Source organism: Zophobas morio, unplaced genomic scaffold (genome assembly GCF_036711695.1).
Source record: "Zophobas morio isolate AGI-343-1 ecotype UQ-CSIRO unplaced genomic scaffold, CSIRO_AGI_Zmor_V1 ptg000014l, whole genome shotgun sequence".
Lineage (NCBI taxonomy): Eukaryota > Metazoa > Arthropoda > Insecta > Coleoptera > Tenebrionidae > Zophobas > Zophobas morio.
The window spans coordinates 3,565,814-3,589,319 of record NW_026972119.1 but is presented as its reverse complement, the minus strand read 5'-3'; the positions used below and the strand labels follow the sequence as shown (position 1 = coordinate 3,589,319).

At 30.6% G+C, this 23,506-nt stretch overlaps 1 protein-coding gene across 4 annotated transcripts in view; it reads right to left on the bottom strand.

The window, feature by feature from the left end:
- LOC135129205 (repetitive organellar protein-like) overlaps positions 1-23,506 on the bottom strand; it is a 44,509-nt gene that overhangs the window by 9,192 nt on the left and 11,811 nt on the right. For 2 of the 4 annotated variants that reach the window (XM_064056328.1, XM_064056329.1), the window contains exons 2-3: positions 10,476-10,640; positions 2,575-2,822 (exon numbers count right to left, since the gene is read on the bottom strand). In XM_064056328.1, the coding sequence (XP_063912398.1) occupies positions 2,575-2,822; positions 10,476-10,640 (413 nt within the window). Of the gene's footprint in view, positions 1-2,574; positions 2,823-10,475; positions 10,641-18,930; positions 19,017-23,506 lie in introns of those variants that run through there. The other 2 variants (XM_064056330.1, XM_064056331.1) reach the window with 2 other exon arrangements.

The window sequence follows — 23,506 nt, the reverse complement described above, 5'->3', positions numbered from 1 at the left end:
GCGAATCGAAAAAATATGAATAAATCACAAAATTTAAACTTTTTTATATTTTATGCATTTTAGATTTATTCGACGAAATTTTGAGATGACGTCATCATTTTATTATACATATCTTGAATAAAAATTTATCATGCTTACAATATCTTAAAAACGTCGGCAAGATTTCATGGCATTCCGGTCTGCAGACTCAAAATTAAATTGCAAAATATAATGTACTTTTGATTTTTTTCCAAAAATTTCAATGTTTCGGGTAAACACTTTGTTGGCGGCGATAATTAAACAAAGTTTGGTTAGCGTTTTACCATCTATCTGATATTCATAATACACATACAAAATTTTGCAACAGTCAGTCTGATAGTTTCGGAGATTATCCGTCTAACAAAAAAAACGATACAAACGACGGACAGACGGACAGAGTGACAGACGGAAACGGGAGATCCATTCGTACTCTACGGGTCATGACCCAGAGAGAAAATTTGAAAACAGTCAGTTCCTCAATGAATTCGATTACAATACTTCAAAAAACAAAATTTTATAACACCGTTTTGCAATTTAACGTTGAAACTGCAAAATCGAATGCTCTGAACTGAAATCTTGCAAACGTTTTAAAGTTATCGTAAGCATGGTAAATCACTAATTCAAATTTATCAGTTTATTCCTCCAAACACATGATGACGTCATCTCGCAATTTTGACGTATAAATCCTATCTAAAATGTGCAAAATATTATGAGTCTATACCTGTGATTTATTAATGCATTAATATTTTTTAGTTTCTTATACAGGTGACTCAAAAAATTAAACAATTAGGCAATTTAGACATTAATACGGTATTGTTATTTTATTAATAATAAATATTACACTGTATCTGACTGAGCTAATGTACGTGATTACTGCCTACGTGTTCTTGCTCAAGTCATCAGAAAATTTTGTAATGGAAAAACTCACTTGAAAAATGTGTATAGCTTACTTTTTTATCTTTATTTTAACTCGTAGGGGTTTATATAAAAAACAGAATTCGCCAAACTAAGGTAAATTTTATAAGTTAGAGAGGCTGGATTTGTTGAACTGAACTCCAGAGTGAGGGAATTTAGGTCTAAATAATCTTAGATCAGTTTTGTTAGCCTTGTTTGGACAGTTGGAGTAACATGTTAGTGAATATTAAAAGAGTTTTAACTTTCTTATTATAAAAAGGAATATTTTCTCTAAACAAATATGAAATTAAAACAATATACTCGCTGTTTATTTTCCTAAAATCATCACCTATTATGCTGTTGTAGAGATCAAACTGAAAAAACTAGGATGGATTGATGACCGGAGTAGTTTTTTAATTTGTCTTTCATTTTATTAGTTTAATCTTCTTCAATCTATTGCTTAATTGACACTAAATTATCAACTTGTCAAATTCATAAATAATAATCCATTTTATAAACGAACTGTAACAAACCCACTCATATATGTGAATCGTGAATCTTACTTAATTTTTTTTCAGAAAATTGTTTTTGTAGATAGCAGTCTTCCTTGAATTTTCAATTTCAAAAATTAAATTTTTTGATAAGAACGGCGGATTTGAGATTTTGTTTGAAATTTTTCCAATTTTTTTGAATTGTAGATAGTTAGGCTTGCTGCTTGTACCAATTAATTTTATTGAATTAAATTAAAAAAAAAAACTTCTGTTGTTATCTGCTTAAAACGTACTCTAAAGCTTTTGCTAAGCAAGTTTTTTCATTATCGATGATTTTTAAAACTACCAGCGAAAAAACTAAAATATATCAATTTGGCAACAATTTTTGTCGTTAAAAATTATCGAAGTCGAGTTATATGGCGGACAACATACATGAATTTAAATGAAGTCATATATGTGTGCCCTTTAATTATTATTTAATCATTGTACAATATTAACTGCAACTTTGATAGTGATTAGTTTGAAAATAACTTGACCTCAAAGATGGTTCGCCTTAAAAATAAGGCTGAGTGGCAATCACAGAAATTTTAAAATTACTAACGTAGGTGACGTATTAGCTATAAAAATATTCTTTGCGGCATCAACTTCAATTTGTTATAAGAAATATTCTACCCAGAATATTCCTATCATCCGCCATGTATTTTGTTTTTAACGTGGGTGTTTGTGATTTCACCGTATACATTTGCATAATGTACATCTCGAAAAAAATATGGCGGGATGGTTCTAGAATCTATTATAACTGATTTACGAACCAGGTTTATGAGAAAAATACAGCAGCTACTGAAATATGAATATTGAATTGAACAGAATTGTTGACTGCACATAAATATTAACGAAGGTGGCAGCCATGGCAATAATGAGCTGCTACAGTTTTATTAAACTAATAATAATATTATTCTTGTTACAAATGTCTTGATCATAATATCGCCGTTTAATTGGAACGTTGTGTGCTGCTTTCTGAAAGATAAGAACTCCGTTAATATATATACGGTAAACTCCAATCACAGGTGATTTTGATTAAGATCATTTTAGGTCGTTCTACGTTATCATAAAGTTTCATTATTAAATTATTTTAAACAACTATGACTGACTGAAACATTATAGTAATTACCGGAACTAATCCCAAGTATTTGTATGCAAGAGCTTGTGCGTGAAGCGGAGGTTTCCTCCAATGTCTGTGCGGATTTGGACACGCCCCAGGAACAACAGAATTGATGAGTGTGCACAAAAGAGACCCATCTTTCCATAATTCAGGAATGCCACTAGATAAAGTTCTTGCTTGCGATGACCAAGTCGACGGCAATCTATCGCTGGCCCATTTCAACAACTTCTCTCTTTTGCTGAGCGACGGACAATACACTGCGGCAAACAAAAAAATCAAAGTGGAGAGCACGCTTCAGAGCGTTATAAATATATCTACTAACACTAATTGAAATGTAATGGCCTTTTTTCCACAGAACATCGATTCCCAATTTCAGCCACATCCTTGTTTACTAATTCGATATTTATGACATGAGTGTTTTATCAGAGCACCGATTAGTTCTGAAATTATTAATCAAGCAGTAGCCACGCCTATTCATTTCTGCTCAAATTGGAAGGTCGTAGGTAAACAGCGAGCCCTAGTTCGCTCAAAACTGTATTAATGAACTAAATTTAAAGAGATTCGATAATCTGAGAACTTCGGTTGCTAGACCTACGTTTCACTGAAGTTTGTGCTCTAGGTTGAACCGTTCAGGCTTAGAAATTTTGCAGAAAAATCGACAACATATGCAATTCAACCGTAAATACAAAGCCCGACCGACTTTTCTGTCCACTGAAGACAAAAGAGAGCGTTTAGAAGGCGGCTAATATCCGGAAACAGATCAAAAAGATATATCCTGACCAAGTGAGGCAAGCGAAATGTACAGATGCGACTCAATCATCTGAGTTGATGTGATATAATGCTATCTCTTTTAGTATGAAGCTTCAACACCGAATAAAATGTTTTATACGACTGACAGCACGATTTTTTAATAATTCCCTGTTTGTGATCAGTGAAAAAGTTTTAACGCGCTTGTTTAACGACTAGCAGTTTTTTTTTTGTTCGCCATTGCGAGTGAATTTTTTACATTTCGTGTGCTGAATTTATGATTAATATTTCATGTATTTCCAGTGAAAATGTTTGGAGGAGAAATGTTGAAATTAAGTAAAAAGATAAAAAAGGTTTATTTTTAAATTACGTAATATACTAATAAATCACGGATACCATATGCATGCAAGTAAGGAGATTAATATTTTCTAGTGGGTATTTCGTGACAGTGTTCTACTTTTCAACAGATGACTGTACTGACTATATTTGAAAATATTTCTGCAAAAGTTGCAGAACAGAGTATTTATTTTAATAAAGATTTTCCAACAGCTCCGTTACTCTTTTATATTGTAGCTAATTTCGTACGTTTCGTAATTTTCGGTAAAACACTTGAACTGATTTAAGCATTGTAAACATTAAATTAAGCGTATTTATATATTGGTTCCAGAAAAAATTAACTGTGTAGTGTCAAAGAAATTATACAACACGTATCTACTATTTACATCATTAACAATTACTGAAAAATGTGGTCTAACTGGCTATACTGCTTCAGTTAATATCTGGAAATAATGTTTTCAATTAAAGCAAAAAAAAAAGGTTTATTATTATTTAGGTGTAAAAGTTTATTAATTAATTTAGTTTAGATTTAGTACACTTAATATTGACATTATCATCACGTTATACTAGATACTCACGAATTTTGGGGAAATTAAACGAGTTGTTCTTGAAATTATAGAAGCCGTGAAATTGTATTTAATAATTTTCTGAAAAAGCCGTCTTTTGGGGAAGATGAACAAATTAAATTTTTTTATTACAATTTTTAGTCAATATTAGCTGATGAATTAACAAACAATACAGTTTCTCAGATAAATTGAAACATCTGATTTTGGAAAAATCCATTATTTGCGATAACGTCTGTACCTTAAAATAAAAATAGGTCTGGATTATTAACCCAAGGATAAATCAACAGATTTTACTAATAAAATATTCTGATAACGTCATCGGTAATAGACACAAATGTACCAATTTTAATAAATGCTGTATATCACTAATAACGACCGTATTGCATTCTCAGAATTTTAGGAAAATTATATAAGCCGTTTTTGAGTTAATAAAATAAATTCATCAGTTTCTTTGAGACAATCTGCTTAAACAAATTTAAAAACATACACATATTACCAATTCATAAACAAGTTTTGTATGACATCATCAAATTTCTAGAGCGGATAAACAAATAAGTAAATGTTTTGTAAGCATCACATCAATTGCTTGTCAAAAATTTAAAAGGTTTGTAGATTTTAAGTTTTTCTGTCTGTCTGTCTGTTGGAGATCTTATTTACTTTCCTGAAAAAAATTGATCCAATCAAATCATTCATATTTCTCCATAACCACCAATGAGAATTCAGTTTCAGCGATAATTTTGGACTAGTGCGTTGATGGTGCCGCATAGCCAAAGAAAGTTTTATCCAAATAAATTCAAAGATAGGAGTATTTGTTTCATAAATAAATAAATAAATTAATAAATAAATAAATAAATAAATAACTTTATTAGTACGTAGTTACAAAATATGTTTCGTACAAGTCATATTCATTACCTATAGCTATGAACAACTCACAGTCTGTTTATATCTTTATCTGTAAGAAAATCTTCTATGTTAAAATGTGCTTTTTTACCTAAATATTCTTTGATTTTTGTTTTAAAGTTTGGCATATTAAGTTGTTTAATAGACATCGGCAATTTATTAAATAGTTTCACACAAAAATAATTTACACTATTTTGATTTTTTTTATAGAACAAACGATAAACACTTATATCTTAAATATTTTTTTTAATATTCTTGGCTAAACTATCTACTTATTACAGTGTGCAACGTTAAATCATCTTGAGATGTTAACAAATTGAACTGTGACATTCCTTTAACCTTGAAAAAAGTGCTCACCTAATTTCCGTACGAATACATTGAATATATAAACAGTGTTGCATTGTAAATAGATATCAAAATGAATAGTGTTGTTTTCCGTAAAATTTTAATCATGTCATCGCATTTTTTTTATTACAGATGAAATGTGAGCTGTTTCAGGAGGACATATGTGATATAACAAAGATAATTTTCGCAAAAATTTTTAATTATTTAATTCATAGTATATCCAAATCCGTTGGTATTATTTATCTTAAACAGGAATTAAAATGTTTCTTTAATCTTTAGCTCTTTACCTAAAATGGGGTTTACTGTTTTCATTTCTTTCTACTAAAACGCGTTATTTGCATATTAAATATTAGTTACTTTATTTATTCTGAGTCACTGACTCGAGATTTTTTTAATATTTAAAGAAAGTAAATGTTAGCCATAACAACAAAAAAATCAAATATATTTTTGCCCAATTTTCAAGTAACCTACAAATAATTAAGTAAAACAAGGAAAATTTTGTAAAAAAGCTTTACTTTTTTGTTAATACGACTTCAGAAAAGTGCTAACACAGAGAATATAGAGCAAAACGTTTTCAGTAATTACCAGTTAATTTCGAAATGATTCACAATATAAATAATAATTCTATTTAATTTTGATAAAAACAAATCTGAATTTTTTCATTTGTACGTTTATTTAGCTTATGTGTGGGCTCTATGTTAAGTGTCGGTCTTCTTTATTTACGTTCAACTGTCTTTATTTAATCGTTCTCGCAGATGTAGGCGTATATTACATCCCGAAAACGTTCACGGACGTCTAGCAGATCTTGGAAATTTTCTGTTGTAATTAAATGACAACAAATAATAAACCTCTTACAGAAACTTTTCTTCAGACTTGCTGTATACATATGAATACTTCGTTTGTTATTTAATTCAAACAATAAAATTCTGAAACTGTTCTCCAACTTTTTCAATATAGGGAATATGTACTTATTGTAGACTTGAAATCAAATGTTTGAAGCATTTTCTAAGTTGCTTATAATGTACGAAGAGAGTAAAAGTTTGGTAATATTTGCTGGTCAACCCAACATTAAAATCAGAAATCTTAGGAAACAACAGTCCAAGTGGTATTTTTTATACAATGATTTATAGTGAAGTTAGATATAAAATACATTATTCATTATCATTTATTAAATAAAACAATAAACTAGGCTAGATTTACATCGTTACACTCTATTTTCACAATGTGACTTTCTCAAATTTATTGTTGTAAATTCAGTGTAACGACCACTATTCATTTCAGGAGTACATTTGATTTTCGAATAATAATATGTCCAATTTTTTGTATTTTAGTTTTACGTAATTAAGTACAATTTTAAAAACATAAACCTTTACTACGTATCTACCGCACGAGAACATATTTCAAAAAGGTAACGCAGCTGTGTAACCACTTTGAAAGTCTGTGAATAGGTGGAAGATGCTAAAATTATTAATCAAACGGGTATGCCAGTAAGGAGTCGTTTTTTTTTTATTTTATATCTCTTTAAAGAAACTTCTGGGAAGTTGAAATTTTGCTGTGAAGATCTATCCCAAACTCGTGGTGCAGCGGTGTGAAGTAATAAAGACGATATATACATGTCCCCGGCGCCTCCACCAAATACGTCACTTACATCAACCTATGTCAAGAGGTGATTACAAGTTTTGGAATATTCGTCTTATGAATCAACACTAAACTCCTTTGGAACATGTACAAAAATGAGTAAAGTTTATCCAAAACGTGTGATTCATAGTTGAAAATATAATTTTTCTTAAAATCTCCACTCAATTACATTTTATTGTACTTTATTGTATTGTTCTCTTCCCCGATTATATTAATGACATTTACTGGTGTATCAAGCAAAAGATATATTTATATATACTTATGTATATAATGTTACACTATTTTAGTAGTATTCCTAAGAGTGTTATTGATTTCATTGTTTTTTTCAACTTTTCTTTCCTGAAGTTCCTCCAAATTGCCAGTTAAAATCTAATTCTTTAGATAAGGCCACAGAAAGAAGTCACAATGTGTTAAGTCACATGATCTAGCAGGGTAATTGATGTATCTACTTCGATTATTCGTTCAACAGAAAACTACGAAAGGAGATCTAGATTTTTTTCCATACAATGAAGGATTGTGCCATTCTGTTGACAATAACCATTTTCAAGTTCAAAATTGTCAAATTACCTTCAAAAAAGTCTACCATTTCGAAATTATGATTCTACCATGAACTTTTTTTCTGTTTTTATGAAAACGGCATGGTTCACCGCAAAATAAACAACTTTTTATGAAAAATACTTCCAGCAACGCAGAGCAAATAAATGAAATGTTTGAATGATCACTATCTCAGGGATGAGAGCACGTGTAGAGGTGACAGAGCGAGTTTGATTCTGACAGATGTACGATTGGAAAAAAAACACAGCTAGTGAAAACAGCTGAAGAAATAGGTATAGAATTTAACTCTAGCAAGATCAAAAATATGGAAATGAAAAATCAAGTGTGAAAGTAAAACAACAAAAACCTAGTATGAGGGTAGGATAAGACAACAATAAAATTTGAAAAAGTAGAGTATTTTTTGTATCTGAAAGAAGTGCTGATATATCTACAATAAATGTCAATAGGAAAAGGAAATTTATTTCAAAATTGCCAAAGCCGAGAAATGTGCTGAGGAATTACATAAGTTTTTGGAAAGTGAGGGAGTATCGAGAAAAATTCAACCTAACGTCATGCCTGTGAGGCATGAGGAAGATAGGCAAAGACTGGAATCCTGGAAAAGGAAAGTTTTTGGAGGAAAGCAAACTTAAGATGAGATCGAAGAACGAATGCTGAGCTTTGTAAATTGTTCAAGGATGCACCCATCATTAACTTTATACAGATAAGAAGAACTAAGTGGCTAAATACTTAAAAAGGATGAGTCAACAGAAAGATGAAAAACTAATAGACTCTTGACGGTTGAAGTTAAACAGGCAAGTAATAACGGCGATGTAAAAAAGCGATAGAGGGAATTCTAACAGCGAAACAATTCCGAACTGAAAGAAGAAAGTAAGAAATCGACAGGAACTGATGGAAATAACAAAGCTATGGGCCTAAAAAAATTGCACATACCTTTTAATTCGATATTACAAGCTTTTGTGACCGTTTATACCAAACTGTAGGCAAGAGCGGTAAGCTGCTTACTTTCTAAAGCAATCATTTTTAGTTTAAAGGTGATACAGGGTGAGTCACTAACCCCGTGGTCTTCGATCTCATTATTTAATTAAACAATTTTTACAATTTTCGAATATCGATATTTCAACTTTTTCAAATGGAACACCCTATATTTTATTATTATATCTTAGTCTATTTTTTGCCCTTATTCTTCTAATGTGTCCCTTAAAAAATAAAAAATCACAGAAACTGTCAAATTTAAATATAGAAAGTACTCAGCAAAAAAGAAAAATAATAAAAAATAAAATAAGATGCAGTACTAAAATATAGGGTGTTTTATTTAAAAAAATTGAAATATCTTTTTATAAACACTCTGTATATAAAAATTGAATCTTATTTATATCACAACAGAGCGTGTAACTTTCTTTTTAGCTTTCTACAAAATGTTGTAAAGCAGACTTTAAAAGTAACCCTACTGTGACATTTTTAACAATAAGCTGTGGTTGTAAAGCCTAAGAGATCAATCAAAATATGTAAAGATGGGTATACGATGTTTTATTAAAAAAAAACTAAGTTGTATGTTACGTATTGAAAACCAAACGCTCTGTGTACTTTAGAATAATTTTAGAATATAGTTCTCAAAGCACCGTACAAATTTGACCTTTAATTTTTTTTTCTAATAATAATTAATGAGATAGCGAGGAACGCGCACTTAGTGCGTCACCCTGTATATTTAGAGGCTGTTCAAATTTATTTAGTGAGTTTTCCATTTAAAGGATTATTGTAGTGCTTATGTTTCACATTCTTTTAAGTAAATTCTATTAAAAATATCATATCCGAAGAGTGTTTATTCTTTGAAATTGTTATGCTGTTTTTGCTAGCGATATAAGCCATAAACTGGATCTTCCTCCAACAATTCCGTGTTTTTAGCACTGCAGCACTTGGCGGGGGATCCAGATTTTACAATATTCATTGATTTTCAGCGCGGACTGATCTCATTAGCACGTACAATACAAAGGGTACGAAAGTCACTGAGAGCTGAAAATAGCTAAGACGTCCTAGCATAATACCATACAATTTGTAGTAGGTAGAATATAATAGCTATTTATGGTATAAGTGAATAAAAACGAATTTTATCCAACGAAAAAACAGTTTAGCACACGAGGCGAAGCCGAGTGTGATAATGATTTCAGTGGATAAAATACGTTTATTTACGAGTATCATACAAGATTTTTTATAAATCTATCCTCTTTATGAAGGCACCTGAATTAAATAACGAACCTAAAAAGTTTCTCAAAAGCCACTGGGAAATCTTATTTGGGAATTATATATGACAAGAACAACCGAGAGACATTATCTATCAGTAAAATAAATAAGAAAAAAATTCACAAAATAACAGAAAGAAATGGAAATTAGAGATAATGAGCATTAAATGAATTTAAAAAAATTATCTAGAGATAAGTTTAACGTTATATTTGTGACTTATTCCAACAAGCAGAAGATGAACAGACATGGTTGTGTACTACTTTTTATATACTTATCTATTCTATAACACTTTTTTAGAATGAAAAGATAATTATAAGGTTTTCTAAAACAGAACTTGATGATTTTTCAAGAGCTTTGATAAGTTTAATTAAAAAAAATCAGACTAAAAATTTCGATTAAAATTGCATGTTATCTTTTTGATATCTATACTTACAACATACATTAGCACTTCAAAATGAAGTTACACTTTTCTTGTTCACCTAATGAACAAATACCTACTTCTGTGTCGGTAATTGATTTTCCTACACAAGTTTACTTTAGTAGCGCGCAACGAACAGCAAGTTAAAATAACATTATCCTATTTACCAGAAACACAACTCCTGTCCAGCTGAAGCAGCAACTTGGAAAAAATTCCCCTCTGTCCCCAGAGTAAAGCTAGGCCGGCAATTGGCAAGAGCACGTGCAGAAAAACGGAGAATCCCTTCCAGGGCTGGTCCTCGATGTCCTTGTGTATCTCAGCTGGGACATTTTCTGCAAACCAACAACGATCCAACTTGAATGCAAAATTGATGAATGAGTTAGCCGAATTTTTCGTCGCAACGTTAATTTTATTAAGCCGGTGTTACATCACATTAAAGCTTTAAATCTCAAAGTACACAACAGTTTCTTTGTTTAGAAAACCCGCATAATTTATATGGAATCCTGGCTCCCGCAGAATGCCTGCTACAAACACCGGCCAATTATAAAAGCGGCTGACACTAAATCAACAGGACAAGTTTAGAGATGAGAGCGGGTTAATTACAGACGTGCTTTAGGATGACACCTATAAATTATCTTACACTTTTCAACAAATACTAAGGGATTTACAGCCGATTTCTAATTTTGTTCTTATTAAAAGGATAAGTCTGGATTTTGACTTTTGGTATTAAATGGCTCTTTATTTAACTTACGAGGAAATTGTGCGACTTAATCTTATCGCAGAATCTGATAAATTAAGGAAAAACTGACACATTATGTAGCAAGGAACTAAACTACGTCTTTTACTGTCGAGTTTAAAATGAATCACACGAAGGAGAGACACTTATCCCCTGGTATATACTCTACTTTTTATTCCTCCATTAACAAAATCTTTTGAACCACGTACAATGTTGTAGGTAGCTAATGCTGAATTGTTCTAAAGAATAACAATAATTCTGGTATATTCAATAAAATTTTAATTACTTATGCATAAATGTTAGTTTTAATAATGAAAACTTTAATTAAAAATTTGTAAGAATCACAGATATCTGATACAAATCACCAATCATCTGCAAATCATATTTACTTCTGTATCATGAAAGTGGATTTACACTTGTAGATAGGGGAACGAGACAGAGATACATTTCTGTCCTTTATTTTTTTGCTTTTATTTTACGATGAGAATTCTTATTTATTTCGTTGTTATTGAGCGTAACAAATATGAAAAATAAAAGGAATTGTATATTTGCAGGTTAATTTTAATAATGTTAGCTGTATTTAGTAACTAGTGAAGTTAATAATATAATATTTCTGAGACGTTAGTGTGAAATTTTAAGCGTGTTTCAAGCAACACGCAATAGACATTTTTGTAATGATAAGAGCCCATAAATAAGTTCTATGTTTAAAGGTAATTATGAAAATAAGACGCAGTTGTTGCACTTATATAAAAAACAAGCGACACCAAAAAGTTTCCAACAATCGGCTTGCTAAGTTCTTTAAAAATGACGGCGAAGTATACTTACCTATACACTTTGTTACATTACACTTGTAGATGTAACGACCGCTGGCATAAGTAGACAATTTATGAGAACATTGGATCTTTTTAAGTTGCGAATATTATACATAACATAATTTTTTCTCATAGATATATTAAGCATGTTATGATATTTTTTGAGTGTTTGCTTGAGAGGGTCTTTGACTCGTTACGACAATTGAACAGTTAACCTTTTAGCCGGAATTTTGTACAATCAAATGTACAGCATACATTTTATTGGCAGTCACTGTGTTATTTATAGCAACTTTTACCTACCGCAGAGAAATTTATTTTATACTTCGTGTCAAGCCAGCAGAAGATCGTCGACTTTTGCATTTGCCAATAAAGTTGAAGATGTATGGCAAAACGAATGACCTAGATGTGATTCAGGAGTTATCAAAGAATTTTTCTGAAATCGATAAAATACGAACGAATGCTTTTTTACACCTATTTAGGCTTCGCAGTTTCCTTTCCATATCTAATGATAAATTAAGGTGGATGTGTCAAATATTTTTATGAGAATTAAAGAAATCAGATTCTAACGCGCTGCTGCGAGAGAACTAATTTTCTTATTGGTGGTTTTAGAAATTTTATGCGAAATCGAATTTGTTTTCAATATTCTCAATACGTATGCTACAAAATCCATCTTAGTAGGTGTCGGTGTAACCGATCTCTACGTTTGTTAAACTTAACTCATTCCAGATCAATTATTCAGAAATCTAGTTCTAAGGTTAGGTTCTTGTTATGGTTTAATACATAGAAAGTAGCCAGTATTTGTTAGAGCATGTACAAATAAGTAGTTAGATTGAAAAAATACAAATAAAAACAAGTATTCACACTTAATTTTGAAAAGTTATAAAAATTTGCAGACGTAGCTATAAATGCATAACCTACAGGTTTTCTCTACCTGTAATGATATGCTAAAATAAACTATTGCCGAACTAGTAATAATAAATTTTAGAACTGATTAACACTCCGGCTTATCAAAACGATTACAAATTTTTACGTCTTTTTTTATTAACGTATTTTTACCACTATTTGCATAAACAAAGGTAAAATTCTCCATTCACATCTACCAATATCTGCCACCTGTAAAACACTAACTAAAGATTAATAACTTCCCAAATTTTAAGTATTTCAGACGTACTCATTTATCAATACAAATAAAAAGAAAAGTCCTGGCCCAAACTCTTGGACTTAGAAAGCTGAATTTTTGCACAGAGGTTCCCTCTAGGATGCAGACAACGAATAAAGCCGGATTTTTCGAAATTTCTACGGGACAAAAAAGTAAACTAACTGACTGATCTATCACCGTACAGCTCAAACTGTTAGGTCTAGAAACTTGAAATTTTGCATGCACGTTCTCTTCATAACGTAGGCGCGTACTAAGAAAGGATTTTTGGAAATTCCTTCCCTAAGATGATAAAATAGGAGATGAAAATCTTAATGTTCGTTCCGTCATGTATTTGCAAAGTAAAAACTTGACGTTTAATATTTAGGCTTATGGGTAGAAATTAACATTTATCTGTTTCTGCGTTTTTGGAAATTGCACCCCTAAATAGATAAAGTAGGGGATGAAAGAATGTATGGAAGTCGCATTTAATTAAAAAAATTGGTCGAAGGTTATTTTGACAGAACTTCCGTCGCCTTTGAAGTACAATAAAAAATACCCAACTTTATCGAAAAATTACAAAATTTGATTTTGCAAATTTTTTTATGGGAACCCTTATAAGTTAAAATAAAGATACGTATGTAACATTAAAGTAAACAACAACACTGGAATAACGAGGTAACTTCGCATCGAAAGTTGCAAAGTAAACTGTGGTTGTAAGGCCTAAGGAGAGGTTAATTAAATTTCATATGGCAGGTAAACCAGTGTTGCCGTATATAGCACTTATGGATTTCACACTGGTTTGCCTACGAGGTAAGCCGTGACGACAAAGTGCTTTTGACCCCTGTCCTTGCACAACTCTTTCTCTTCCTCGACTGTCATAGTCCTCTTTAGTCCTGCTCTTTGGATTACATAATGTTTAAGATACTGTCTATTTACTGTTTCCTTTCTAAAAATCAGAACTAGGTACTTCCAGAGATACAAAATTCAAGTTTAAAAGAAGCACAATTATGAGAAAGAAACTATGGTAACAAACTAAATTTTCGTGATCGAAGCCGCGGGCAGAAGATAGTTAAATATAAACCAGTTCTTCTGTTTTTACTTGTTTACAACTATTGTTTTCTACAAGTCTTAGGAGTATAGGATTTCCATGCTATCAAAATAATTGTGTCTTTAGCTTAACGCACTACAAAAAGTTATTAAATTTTACAAGCAAATCTTATGGTAAATGAAGAAATAACCCATTAAGAACAAATTGAAAATATTTTTCGTTATTAAAATACCTGCTTATGTTGTACATATTAATTAATAAATTGATTTTTAAGAATTAATTATTACGAATAAACTTGCATCCAAAAGTTAATCAGACTCTGAAGCCAGAACACAAATCCTTAAGAATCATCACTAAAAAAATCGCTAATTCTAAATGGATTTTTGTATAAAAATGGCAACATTACATTTTTACTTCCCGCGCGTAAGGTAAGGAAGTATTGTAATCGAATCCATCGGGCGACTCGGTACTTCTATGTTTTCTCGACGTTTCAAAATCTCTTAAATTAATGAATCAGTCAATGTATTTTCTTGATGAAATCAAAAGCTGAAAAACCGAAAGCTTTGAAATCTTGTAGACCTTTGAAAGTTATCGTTAGCATGGTAAATTTGTAATCCAAATGTATCTGTTTATCCCTTCCAAAAAACTGATGACGTATTCTCAAAATTTTGCCGAATAAATTCTATCGAAAATGTTCAAAATATGATGAGCCTACAGTTGTGATATATCATTGCATTTATATTTTTTAGATTTAAATAGAAATATTAACACTTATTAGGCGCTGCACAACTGTATAAACAGTTGTACTAAGTGTTAATATTTTACCTAAATAAATCATAATATCGTAGAGGTAGTTTTTGTTATAATAAAGTTGCTGTATATAAAATTGGTCTAAAGTTTGTTTAGACAGAACTTCCTTGTTCCTGAAGCATAAATAATAATCAATGAAAGATTGACAACAATTTTGTGATAAAACAGTAGTGCGTTCCCAGAAATTTTAGAAAAATGGGATAAACTTTAGATTTAATCAGCTAAACCAACTGATTCATTGCGATTCTTTTAAACATCCTGTGTAAACAAAAAAAAATGTATATATTATTAAAACTCAAATAACGTTTGAGCGTATTTTTTAATAAACATGATACAATATTAACATTTTTATTCGTTATTTGGTAATCATTAAGTCAATGTTAGTATTGTTACGATTTACGGGTGTTTAAAATCGGCGTGGGTAAAATTCAACACTAACACAAAACTACACGATTAACTATAGAGCGAGTATGCATAGACTAGACTCAAATTCTCACATTGACTGAACTCTACTGCCTGTTCCCGGAGCTGGTCCCCATTTAAATAAACAGCGACGCGTTGCTTTGTAGATATTTCGCGATCGAGGTTATTCTGTAGTGCCCATCGTGATTTTCGCTTCCCGGTTTTTCTTTATTCGAGCGCCGCCGTTGGTAATGATGAGTCGCCGATGCCGCACATACTAGAAAACCCATAGGCGTCGTACCGGGCGGCGCATAGGTTTATTTCGTGACAGTATCTTCACAAAATTTACAAAACTGAAAAATTTACTTCCATAAAGTTTTTTTTTTGATAATGCGGATTTGCCTCATTAAAAATATGGATATATGTACTATTACACAATAAATAGCGGAGCATGTTACCCCATAAATTTAAAGTTCGATTTCCTTAACTAACCGAATTTTGAAATGATGTCATTAATCTTTAGTGGGGAGGATCGAACAAATTTTGATTAGCGATTTATCATCTACATGACATTTTAAAAATACGTATCAAATTTCGTATCAGATATATGTCATTGTACAACCAGTATGAAATTAGCTAATCGTCAGATGTACCCTATTTCAAACGTTCCTTTACTTTTTGTTCGGAAAGTAAAAGCAATAGCATGATTTTTTACAGACAGTTCAAGGTTGGAAAAATAAATCATAACAACAAAAACGAAGTTCGTTTCAATTTCAACAGTATTATATTCGCTACCATTGACAAAGTAACGTTCTAGTTATGTTATTTTCTCTTTGTAACCTCACTTGTAGTAAACAAAAATTATGATTTATACCTTGTGTAAGTTTTAGAATAATGAAATATTACGTCTTTAGAAAATAATTAACATTTTGAACGGTATATCAGACAGTTATTTGTGTTACAAGTGCCAAAAAAAGCATACCGTAACAAACGTGAAACGCTGCGAGATCGAAGGTCGAGCATTATATGCAATTTTCGGCAAAATACCTTAATATAAGATTCTGCGATTTAAGAAGCAATAATTTTAACAAATATTATGTACTTGATTTCACACATTAAATTTCAGAGGTTGTAATCACTTGTAAGAAACCTTAACGTATTCTTTTAATTTTTCATGAAGTTTTTCTGATTTTAAATGAACACAGAAGTAGTGAACCATACGCAAACATATCCTATTTTAAATAAGATATGTTTACTTACAACCGGAAAGAGTAACCTGGAGTTTCTCGTAACAAGATATTCATTAGAAGCTTACAATGCAAACAAAATTTTGTACAGAATCTTGAATTCAAAAGATTATTATCTAATAAAATATTCAATTGTGTATTAAAAACTATCAGTGTCAGCGTAGAATAAGTATATTCTGTGTTATTATTATCACTGTCAGAAATTTTACTTTGGGGTAGTTATATATAGTTTGAAATTCAATTTTATAACTTAATTAGTTTTCATTAATAATAATAATTAATTTGATATGCATGCAAAAGGACACTAATAAATAGTAATTAATTATGCAAAGTTATTTTATATTTGTGATCCATATTTTGCCGCTCTAGATCTTTTTGTGTTCATTCCTGTTTTGTTTAATTTTCACCAGCAAGCAGAACCATATCGGAACATATATAACTATAACTCACTCGTCTTGTACACAGTGTTATTATAAAACCTTTTTCCTTATTTCATTTTTGAAAAACTTTAGTCTTTAATTCATATTAGACAGACGATATAATAACTTTTCAAATTTCGTTGCAGCGACTGCGTGTCTTATAAATGAAAATATTTAAAACTGATAAGTGATAACAGGGATCCTACTTCATTTGAAAACCACTTTGGTTCTAATGCAACCCTATTTTATGTACTTATATATCTGTTTTCCTGACATCTACAGTGATATGTCGATACATTAAATTCCTTGAAATTGTCACGTACAGTCTAAGAACAAACAATAATCTTCGCAGATAAATCTTAAATGACAGTTGATGGTGCATGTCACAAGAAAGATAAAAATATATTGCTCGTAAATCAAAATAATTGAAACTGAGTGAGAACTATTTTTAAATTAATTGTTCAAAATGATTTCCATTTAGTGTTAATAATGATGGTAATTTAATGATCTCCATTCGTCCATATAAAATATGTTTGTTATAATTCAGAAATGCCCTAAATGTTTGCAGACGACTACCATCTAAAGAGAAAAATATTAAGTAAATTGGTGAAATGCTAATTCCCTACGTAATGGGATCTTAAAACCTACATTGAATTTGAGTTGTATAAGACCTAATTCAGGATAATAAACATAAAGAAATAATAAATGTGTTTCGTATTCTCTCTGTGTTCGTGTAATTTTGCATTCGTAGAATCGTAGATTAAAGTATAAAAGATTCGTGTTACATTTTAAATGATCTAAATCTAAAACCATAGTCACATAAGGAAATTGTCGCTGGCGACGAACAAAAAATATAAATTTGTTGGTTTTTTAATCATTAATCAGCTTTATGGACTTATCTTGTCGTTATCTAAGCTTAATGAATTTTACCCTCGTCTAAAAAATTGTTTATTCCGTCTAGCGTAAAATGGAGCAGGTACGGATATACACCCTCGTTAACTTGAAATTATTATTCTTTACATCTTTTTACGGGCTGCTGCAATAAAGCTGCGCTGTTATATACTTTTTGTAACCTGAAAATTTCCGTTCAAATAAGTGAATGCGGCGTTTTATGTAATCGCGGAAATAACGAGTACTAGAGGAAAATATTGTTGGCTTATGACTTAAATAATTTATTACTTTTACTAAGTGTTTTTTGTGTATGAAGACATTTAAAGAAAAAGATACAAAATATTATTCAGATTACAAATGTTGACAGTAATTCAAAGCATACCTAACAGCTGTAATTCAGTTTCGTCTAGTTACTAGCGAAGTTAATTTATTTGTAGGTTTTGCGGTTTTCTCCATTATCACGTCAAGCAATAGTTTCATTTTCGGCTGTGATACGCATTCAAACAAGTTTCAGCTAAGATATTGTGCCGAAAAACTTTACTCTATCAAAATATTTATTAGAGCATCAATTTGCCCTTCCTTTGTTAAACTAACGCAAAAGTCTACACTGCTATTCAATCTTCTAGTAACACCGTTCTGTAGAAATAGTTTCCAAGCGAAGAATAATATAAACAGTCAATTATTAAAATCTAGAAGTAAAGTTATTAATACCGACATTTAGCTAAAGTAGTTAGGTAGTGTCGCTGAGTTTAAGAAAGCCTTTCTAATTCACTGAACTCATTTTCTAAAGCGCTGCCACTTTACTAAGTTGAGTGCATTTTATACATTGCACGCTTATAACTTTATTTCAAACTTCTCGTATGCGACTATAAATTTAGCTCACATACTTCATGAAGATATCACTTTGTTTGATTATTTGTTTTTGACAGTAATATATCGCCGAAATTAATTTAGAAATTCCACCTGCTGTAAGTGAAGTGATGTTGGTAAGTATCTGTCTACACGTGCATATACTAACAGTATTTACAAAACACTAATTGTATTTGTAATGGTTTCTATTACTATATTGTTTGTCCTTGAGACTTTTGTACAGAGGGAGCTGAAGGAAAGGCCACTCACCGTTTTTCTTCATATTTCTCGTTTTAATGATTCATTCATACTGGCTAACTATATGAAGATCTCCGCCGCACACATGCCGCATTACTTGACACATGAAAATAGGTGAATTATTATGAACGAATTCCTTTATTTGTAATCTTGTAGATAAAAGATATCGGTTTTGATTAAGGTGAAATGGAATGTTTATGACACTAGGTCATATTTGATAATACATATTGACCTCGTTAACGCGTTATTATGATTTTTTATTGTTATGTTTTTCACAAGTGAAATTATTGTTTACCCTAACTATTTAATACTATTTTCAGACAAAATTACCTCAGTTAACAACATAGTAATATTTGTTCGAGTTATTTTGAGTTATCTTTAATTTAATGCTTACTGTTTATTTTGACACCACCGTGACATCAATGAAGATTAAATTTTCTTAAAACATTAAATGCCGTTATAAATCATGTACATTGAAACAGAAATGAACAAAACTGAATTTGCTTATCTTCACATAACGTCTTAAATATATAGCATTGAGCATTTAGTAACTGAGAATGCAGATTTTAATCAATCAGTCGGTGAAGTTTTTACTAAGTGTTAAATGAGACCCCCTATATACTTTTATATGTTTTAATTGATCTGTTAATCTTTACAAATGTATTTAATTTTTTATATTCCGATGCGATTTTGGCAAGCTCTTCGATTTTTCCTAAATTTTTTTAGCAATGAAAATCCTATTGATATTTTCGTATGTACCTTTACGTGGTTAAAAAATAGTCAAATAAAATAGAATAACTTGTCAACGTCCTAACATAATTTTACACGTAAAATATGCTTGTAAAGGCAGCAGTAATAGTTATGACATCTAGAAGTATGTACGTCACAAATAAAATTCTAAGTTATTAGCCCTTCAATCATGCACATTTTTATTACATTTTCAATTTTTGTTCGTTGTAGACTATACTTATAATAAATTTTGATGGCTCATAGATCTAATGTCAATATTGTTAACTTCAATTTATAACGGTGTTCGTACTATTGCGGCAAACTTATCTATATCTATTTTTCGAGACTTCACTTCCTCCTTGATAAGAATGTGACAGAAGCTGCTTAAATACCGGTAACATTGCCTTATTTCGATTTACAAAGCCTTTCACCAAGCTGTGCATTTTCTTCTCTTCTGTTGATTGAACAATTTGTTGTTTTACTATTATTAACAAGATTTTAAGGATAAATTTAATATCTCCAGTGAATTAGAAAAGAAAGCGTGGAAACACAAGTTAGTTTGTTCCTTAACTGCACGAAATTGGAATTATGAGGTAAATTACCAGCAAAAAGTGGGTACATATGGTATACTAAACAAAATTGCAATTTTAAAGCTTGTTTCCTAGTTTGTGAAAGAGTGAAATGTAAACATTCCTTTTAAATCTAGCAGGTCTGGTAGTGAAAAGCTTCTTACTTTGTAAAGGAATACAAGTCTAAAGATATCATATTTAGTCTATGAATATAGAACAAAAAAATTGGTCGAAGTTTATTTCGATAAAACTTCTCTCGCCCCTTAAATGCAATCGGACAATCCAGTTTTTTCAAAAAATTATAAAATTTAAGCTTGCAAAATTTTATATAATTTATCAAAAACCCTATAAGTAAAAAAATGGATACTACCAATCACAGCGTGAAGAAAAGCATTCGATAAAATTGTATCCGAACCCACACGGTCAGAGCACAAATTTGATAATTTGGCACTTATGAGGGAGATACCAGAAGTGCAGAGTGTATTGCACAAAAAAAATAATTGAAAAGTAATGGTAACAAAAATCAAAGCGGATTCATAAACCACGAGTACAGGTGTACTAGGGAAAATAATGAGGAGACGTCATCAAATTGTTGGCGGAGATGATAAACAAATTTTGATAAGCGTTTTACTATCTATACGATATTCCTAAATTACATATAAAATCTGACAATTGCTCCAATAGTTTCGAAGATTATTATTAATATTTGTCTAATAGAAACCGGCACAGAAGACGATAGACAGACGGAAACGGAAGACCTATTTTATCAAATTCTAATTTTGGATTTTTATTCCTGGCAAAATATTTATTAATTAATTTGAAAGAGAGATAATTGCAATAAAATTCGGTTGCTCTGGTAAAGAGTCACCTGATTTAAAAGAAGGGGTACGCTACTTTATTAAACAGGACTTGAGTTGTCAGAGATCACGTTTGTCCAATAAAAAGAGAACAGTATTTTCGCACATCGAATAACATGCAGTTCAAAAATTAACTGACTGTTTTGATTATAAATATCGTTTTATTGCCACATTTTATTTATGTCGTAATCACATCTCATCTACATTCAATAATTGTGTTAATAATGTATAACCCGCAGTCGAATGTTTGCTGATCAAGGTATTGGAGAAGAGAGTATGTAACAAAATGTTAAATTAATGACTAGATAAAGATAGAAAAAATTGTTATTTCTAATAACTCTTATATTACTTACAGTGCAGTCCAGGTTTTGTGCGTGTGTAGACTTAGAATGTTTGAGGAGTTGGATTCAAGTAATCCTACAGAATCTTGAGAGTAGATTGGTTGAATAACCAATTCAGTTTAATTCAGTTCTGTTGTTATTATAACGTTTTCGAGTTCGATTTTTCAGTGTAGGTTTAAACGAACTACTACTGTTAAATATTTTCAGTAACAAGGTTAACATAGAAGTAGTTTTATTTATGGTAAAATTTTTAGCGTTTTACAGAGGAGAGTTTAGATTTGCTCTTACGTGTTAAATTTTTTCAAAGACTGGGGCTCATTGAACTGTTCGGTGCGCTTGAATTTTTTTTATTATTTGGTCACTTGGAATTTGTGTCTGGCAAAGTTAATTATAGTTATCCACCATTGAAAATAAAATTTATTAGCGAATTTCTAACAAAATGTTGGCACAGTGAAAATTGACAATACTGAATGATGTTCAAAAACCACTACATGGATTTTCAAAATCATTTTCATGATATTTTCCTCTGTCTTTAGTGAACTTTGTTTAAAATATTCCTTAATTATTTACTATAGCATGAGTTTAGCAACTTCTGTTGATTTAGAGTTTCAATTTTTTGTGCGTATGATGAAAATTTAGTTCAGAAGTCTCGAAATATATAAAAACACTAACAACTACTACAACTAATGCCAAACTTTAAAAATGCAGTAAATTACACTTGAATAATTCAGTCCAGTTTACAGGACTGAAAAATGTATATTCGATGACACTAGTTTTAAGGTAGGTTTCATATTAAAATATTGAACCAGAACTACAGGATATACTAAAAACCAAATCTAATTAATATGTTATAGTGTAATAAATTAATAGCTTCCTTTGACAAAGACATACGGTTATTGTTTGGAAAACACCGTTTCATTGTATCGAATTATTCAATACTTGTACCATTTCCAATAATTATTAAATATTTATGTGCAAAATTATTTAATCGTATCATGGGATATTAAATTTTGGTCCTGTTATTGTTAATTTCGGTCTCATAAAACATTCATGAATTCTTTCCTTGGAAAATACTTTAAACTGCACAATAAATTCCACCATCGATTACTTTTGAATGAATCCACTTAAAGCTTTTGCAGATAATATTCCATCCAAAAAGGCTCATTTGTCAAATTTGTTCGAAGTGTTACTGTGAAATAAAACTTAGGAGTCTAGTGATTATTAAGTACAACACATTTTGTTAGCAAGGAAATGTACTCTCTAATATTTGGTCAAGTTTTTTGAGATTGAATTATGATATTATATGAATGTTTATACATTTCATTAAAAAATTAGTAAAGACAATGTATTGTGGTGCAAGCAATTTAAGCATAAAAAATTAATTTGTTCTAAGAGCTGATACTTAATCAAGTGCTTTAGATATTTCCATAAAGAGGAAAATGTCTTAACAGAAGCAGAAAGTCGCGCTAAGCAAATATTTGGTATGAATACTATTAATAGTAATAAGTGGTGTTTTGTTTTATTCAATTCAGTGCGTAACAAGGTAAAGAAGTTGAAATAACTAGTTCAACTAAAATGATTTTATTGAAATACTTAAATCTGGCATGTAAACGCAAATGCATTAAACTGATTTCCTGACAAAAAACTTTAACAAACGATAACAAACTGACCAGGTCGTATTTTCCTCCGACTTTAAACAGTCAATGAACTTTAAAATGAAAGGTACAAATAAACACAATTTGAAGACTTCGTTCAGCTTTCACATCTTGAATTTTTATGTACATTTTCTTGTATATTCCAATGATTTTTAGTGCTTCGTGAAATGGATTCACATTTAAAAATTTCAGTTTGATTGTTTCGATTTCCTAAACGGTGAAGCGGAGATTCAGAATTATTATTAAATTTCAGGGCTCATTTTATCTTATTCAGGCAAGAGAATAATCCCCAAAAACGCTGATATTTGTACCTCTCACAAATCGAATTTGAAGCGATAATACGAATTAGTATCAACACAGCCGATAATCTTCTTATCTTTGTTTAAACTATTTACGATGTCTAAAACAATTGGATCTTTAGATAGGCAATTAATAGC